General features: G+C 43.8%; 1 protein-coding gene across 1 annotated transcript in view; it reads left to right on the plus strand.

The window, feature by feature from the left end:
* The window catches only part of robo3 (roundabout, axon guidance receptor, homolog 3 (Drosophila)), a gene marked incomplete at its 5' end in the record, with an annotated part of 28,052 nt that extends 22,269 nt beyond the window's left edge, over positions 1-5,783 (plus strand). The window contains 3 exon segments of the mRNA XM_014031262.1: positions 2,898-3,047; positions 4,845-4,984; positions 5,088-5,783. Coding sequence (XP_013886716.1) covers positions 2,898-3,047; positions 4,845-4,984; positions 5,088-5,099 — 302 coding nt within the window.
* Positions 5,784-6,332: the final 549 nt, after the last annotated feature.

A 6,332-nucleotide genomic window follows, 5' to 3' on the forward strand; every position in this document is an offset into this window, starting at 1 on the left:
GTCTACATGTGTTTTGTGGACTTGGAGAAGGTGTTTGACCGTGTCCCTCGGGTACTCCTGTGATGGGTACTCTGGGAGTATGGGGTACCAGATCCATTGATACGGGCTGTTAGGTTCCTGTACGACTGGTGCCAAAGCTTGTTCCACATTGCTGGTAGTAAGTCGGACTCGTTTCCGGTGAGAGTTGGACTCCGCCAAGGTTGCCCTTTGTCACGGATTCTGTTCATAACTTTTACGGACAGAATTTCTAGGCACAGCCAAGGTGTTGAGGGGATCCTTTTTGGTGACCTTAGGATCACGTCTCTGCTTTTTGCAGATGATGTGGTCTTACTGGCTTCATCAGATYGTGATCTCCGGCTCTCACTGGAGTGGTTCGCAGCCGAGYGTGAAGCGTCCGGGATAAGGATCAGTGCCTCCAAATCCGAGACCATGGTCTTGAGCCGGGAAACGGTAGCGTGCCATCTCCGCGTCAGGGAGGAGGTCCTGCCCCAAGTGGAGGAGTTTAAGTATCTTGGGGTCTTGTTCACAAATGAGGGAAGAATAGAGTGGGAGATCAACAGGCGGATTGGTTCTGCATCTGCATTGATGTGGGTGCGGTACCGGTCTGTCATGGTGAAGCGAGAGCTGAGCCAGAAGGTGAAGCTCTTGATTTACCAGTCGGTCTACCTTCCTACCCTCATCTATGGTCACGAACTTTGAGTAGTGACCAAAAGAACGAGATTGCGGATACAAGCGGCCGAAACGAGTTTCCTTCGCAGGGTGTCTGGGCTCTCCCTTAGAGATAGGGTGAAAAGCTCAGTCATCTGGGACAGATTCCGAGTAGAGCCGCTGCTCCTCCACATCGAGAGAAGCCAGTTGAGGTGACTCGGGCATCCGGTTAGGATGCCTCCCTGGTGAGGTGTTCCGGGCATGTCCCACTGAGAGGAGGCCAAGGCGAAGACCCAGGACACGCTGGAGGGACTATGTTTCTCAGCTGGCCTGGGAACACCTTGGGATTCGCCCGGATGAGCTGGCCCAAGTGGCTGGGGAGAGAGAAGTCTGGGTCTCTCTGCTTAAGGCTGTCACACTACAAGATTTTAAAACAGTCGGCCGATTTTCAAAGACTGATAGAGCCCACACGTGAGGATAAAAAAATCATGAATATACCAGGTTTGGTCCTACAGTGTGTGGTGTACAGTCACAYGGCAAGAGACAACACACCACACATGAAAAGATATTTCATTCATGAATATTCAGATGTCAGGTATTAAATCACGTGAGACTTCCTGAAATCTCATGAGAATTAAGATATTTGAGGAAAAATCTCACGTGACCGCCAGAGAAACCTGAGGTCAGAGTAAATAAACATTTGCAACAAGGAAGAAACAATTTTGATTGTTTGTGGACTATTTTTACCAAAGGAAAAACAGTTCCATAAGACTTTTAACATCTAGCAGACTTTCTGGTGAGTCATGACAGTATTTTGTCTTCTGTATTTGGAATCCCCTCCATGTTTACGTCACACCGCTTTCTGATTGGCTACACATCTCATTCAACAGGCTGAGAGCTCGGGTGAACACACTGTGATATCGGGCCAAAAAATCAAACATGTTGAATATCCCCGATTTAAGTCGGAGCGGTCCCGACATCCTTCCGAGCCGACTAGATCACTCTTAACTCACCACCCACGGCAGGAATATCTGCTATGATTATCGTTAGAGCATCACAATAAGCTGGACTTCCTTAAAGGAGACCAATTRTGGGTCCTAGAAATTTTTATGGTATGTCTGTGAGCTATCTAGACCATGTTCATTCAATTTAATGCACAAAATAATTCTCAGATAATAAAATTTCCCATTTTCTAGTTCTGCCTGCTCTGACTTCTGTTCAGAACGAGCTGTTTATGTTAATGAGCTCTGTTGGTAACGCCCTCCAAAAATCTGTTGACATTAACTCCGCCCTCCAAAGCCAGCATTTGGCTAGTAATAGCAGAAGCTCCATTTTACAACCGTGTATATGAGACCCAGAGGCAGACCCAGAGGCAGAGTCGCAGTCGCAGCTTTTTTTTCTCCCCCTCCTCCTGTGTCGGAGCTCTGCACTCACTCTGCATGCTGTTACCAGGGCAGGTAATGGGAGTAGCAGTGGTCAAAATACCTCAGAAACTCAAACAAATAGGCTAAAGCTAAACAATAGAGGTACATGAGAAAACGTGTTCATAACGAACAAAAATAAATAATTAATTGTTTGTGTCCGTGTCGAGCCCTGGTATCCCACTCTGTGGTCCAACACTCTACCCATTGCCCTATTAGAAGGCTTGTTGTGAAATGAGCTGCGCATTGTACAACAACAACCGTGACGGCTTTTTATACTGAGGAGGTGGAGTCTCACCCGGGGGTTCCTAGGTGAGGGGCTGAACGCAGATTGCAGTGGGTTATCGTACGGCTTGTGACATCACATAATGTAGGAAGTATAAAACTTGTCATTAATATACATTAAAAATACATTTACTTACAGTAAATATGCCCCTGGGTGCATTGTTTTGGTCCTAGGACTGTTTTTTTAGAAGTACATACCCAAAGTTGCGTAAAAAAAGACTTTTAAAAAGTGAATTTTGCATAATAGGTCCCCTTTAAGGTTGTCGGAAGGGCAAAAATGATTTTCTTGTAGTGTGACGCTGGCCTTAGGTGGCTTCCCCCACGACCCGACCTTGGATAAGCGGCAGAAAACAGATGGACGGACAGAATAAAAGCATTAAAACAACAGAGTCAATGCTGACTCAGCATTCAGACAACAATGTAATAACTTGATATAGTTAAAGTAACAATTCAGCTGCTAAAAAATGGATTCACCGAACATTTTAGGGGATTTGAAAAATTACTCATTCATTTATATATTTTTTTTCACTTCTGGTTGTTCAGATCTACCCCCACCTCCAGAGCCCCCACCAGAGGAGGACAGGCTCCAAGAGGCCCAGGGCCCATTGGACAACTCTCTGCTGTCCTTAGAGAGGAGTGAGTGCAGCAGCAGCAGCCCACAGAGGACAGGCTCTGGACACAGACACGTCAGCAGTAAGAAGCAGCTTTTATTTATTTCAGAATGACTTTAAAGTCAGACAGGTGGACTCTGAGTCTGAACTCCCTTAGGTCCACGCCAGACATTTGGCACATGGCACATGAAAAAGTTATAGCACAAAATGTCTGAATTTCAAAATTCAGCCCCGAACGAACCAAAGCTCCTAAAAATTGTGGATTGGCGTGGAGGCGTTCTGTGGGCCAGGGGCTTCGCAAGGACCCCAGGCCTGTACACTTGGCCCCCACGGTTAGCCCAGTAGAAAATCTGGAACATTTGGGAATGTGTTTCTAAATGTTCCAGTACCTCAAAATAGCCACCAGGTAGAGCAGTATTTCCCAAAGTTGGGGTCGGGACCCAAAGTGGGGTCCCGAAACATCAAGGTGGGGTCCTGAAAAGATTTTCTAAATTAATTACATTTTTGCCTTAGTTGTTACAAATGAGTGAGGTTAATGTATTTAAAATGGATAAATGTAGTATAAAAATATTGTTACTATGCCTATGTTTTGTTGACCTGATACAAATGTTTATCATCTAAAAAAAAAGCTGGGGGCWCAGGTCTCTGCTACTGTTATTTTGTGGGTCAAAAGCTGAAAAGTTTGGGAACCACTGCACTTTGGTTCCCAAAGTTGGGCTTGGGACCCAATTATGGGTCATGAAGCACCTTGGATAATCTCCAGAAATCAATTTAAAGGTAATAAAATAATTGCGGATGTAATATTTTCCTTATAATTATTACAAAAACACAAAATAAGTAAAAATAAGTATTTATATTTGTGTATAAACTGTTTAGATTGTCAAAAAGCCTGTGTTTTTAGGGTTATAAACGAAGCTCATGTACTCAGACCAGTAATATTTGGGGTCACAAGTTTTTGCCATGGATATTTTGTGGGTCAGAAGATAAAAAGTTTGGGAACCAATGAKGTAGAGCACCATAATTTCCAAATTTCCCAATGGACACTCTGGAACCATCAAATGTAATACAAAATGTCCCAATAGTTCCCATATGTGCCAATGGGGGACCCCCCCCCCCATGCTTCTTAAATGTCCCATGTGTCCCTGTGGGCCAAATGTCCCAAAAGGCAGAGGGTAGCTTCTCTGTTGTCCACATGTCTCTGTATGCCAAGTTTCCCATGTTTTTAGTTGCCAAGTGTCCGGAAGGCGGGGTTGCACGAGTGTCCCATGTGAATTTATGTGGCCCAATCATCGCAGTTTAATGTCTAAACAAGACTCAAAGCATGTCATGTGCACTGAGTCACTGCAAGGCCCTGAGAAACTCTTCCCCAAAAAGCCAAAGTCCAAATATGGAACAAAGTTTGTGTTTTTTTTACTGAACACTGTAAATATGAAATGGGACATTTGGCACACGTGATGATTGTGAGTTGACAATTGCCAAACGTTCCATTTAAAAGTTAACAAGGCTTCCCTAAGTTTTGAATAGGACATTTAGCACATGCAAGGTTCCTAATTGGACATTTGGCACACAATATAATGGGGAAGTCGTGATTCATGTCCAACCTGGAGCCACTAGTAAACCCTTGACTGGCTCCACAGGTACTGGTGGATCCTTGCTCCGCAAATGTCCCAGTTGTTCCCATGTGTCCCACCCCTTGCTCCTCAAAATTGCACTAAGTCTAGTTAGCAGACAGTTTGTGTAGAACTAGACCCTGCAGGAATTGCTCCTGATGGCCCCTGAGCCACATGGTCCAGTTGTTCAGGTGTAATAGAAAACGTTTAATCTTCGCTTTTAAAACAAGAAAGAACCTTTTTAACTTCTCCTGCACTCTTGTYTTCAGATGAAGAAGTGATGGCATACAGTAAGGCCAGCTACCTGTCCAGGAGTCAAATGTCCAGTAACTGCTCCACCACAGGAAGCTCGTCATCCAGAGGCTCCACCGGCTCCCGGGACCTCAACTCAGCTAAGAAACATGGAGAGGTATGACTCAGCGTCAGTAACATACTCTGGTTTTAGGGTGYTTTTAGAGTAAACTTGTGTCTTCTGTGATAACGTTTTGTAATCAAACTATCTGCCTCTGCAGGAAGGGAGATAAGGACATTGGAGGTTCTGTCTGTCCATCCCTCTCATCTCTCTATCTTGGACACAATGAGCTGAACAAAAGAAGCTAATGGTTTTCAGGAATCTAGAGACGTTACTGAGTGGAAGAAGAACGGACTCTCCTGATTTTTAGTATTAATATAATTATTTATGTCTGAGTTGTCTCATCTTTCTTTTGTAAATACCTCTCTGTTTGTACTTTTTTTTTCTGGGCAGTGGATTCGGGCAAAGAGACTTCTATTTGATTTAACAAGATAAAAAGAATAAATGTTAAAATCTCTTTTTTTGAATGTGCCAATGTTTTGGCTGAGCATAAACTGCTGTTGCACTCCTGCTGTGAAGGCAAAACAACAGAAAATATGAAGCACAAAGTGTGTTTGCTGGTTCAGAGGGAAAAGCCTGAGGTCCGAGCACTTCCTGCTGGACTTCTGCAGCCACGAAGTCCACTACGAATGTCTGCATTTTGTATGTTTCTGCTGGTTTCTGTACAGACATATGACCCTGACTGACTGGCACTATGAATGTTTGGTTTTATCCTCTTTAGTCTGTTTGAGAGACTGACTGCGGCCATTATGAAATAAACCTTTCATATGTTCCAAAAATGAAGAAAAGAGGTCCGTGGACTGACTTTTGTACTCTTGTTGTTTTGTAAATGCACAATAAAATACATTTGTTGATGTGTATTGGTATTATTTGTGGCAGACCAAGCTTTAACACAGTGTACATCATATAAGACAATAAACCCATCAAATCAGGTTTAAGCTGGGCCCATATTTATCAAACTTCTTTGAGTGAAATTTTAGACTAACATGCTGAAAACTTCTTAGCTTTCCTCCTACTCTCAGACTTAAGTGTAAAAGCAAGTTATCTAAATTCTTTCGAWAARTTAAGACAGCTCCAGAGGACTTAAGAGGTGCCACTGTGTGTGTGGACGGGTTTTTCCTACGTGTGGACAATTTTCCCAAAAAAAAAGGCAGCCTCGTGGGAACCAAAGTGAATCGTGGGAACCAATGCCAGGTYCCCACGGGTCCAAATGCAAATTATGGGCATGGGGTTAGGTTTAGGACCAAGGTTTAGGTTAGTTTTAGGGTCAGGTAGGTCCCAGTGAGGGTAATTTTAGGGTAAACGGAAAGGGTTCGGCTATAAAGTCTAAAAAAAATGAATGGAAGTCAATGGAAGGTCCCCATGGAGTTCAAGAACAAACGCATGTGTGTGTTTACTGGTATTC

Source organism: Austrofundulus limnaeus, unplaced genomic scaffold (assembly GCF_001266775.1).
Source record: "Austrofundulus limnaeus strain Quisiro unplaced genomic scaffold, Austrofundulus_limnaeus-1.0 Scaffold1212, whole genome shotgun sequence".
NCBI classification, from domain to species: Eukaryota; Metazoa; Chordata; class Actinopteri; order Cyprinodontiformes; family Rivulidae; genus Austrofundulus; species Austrofundulus limnaeus.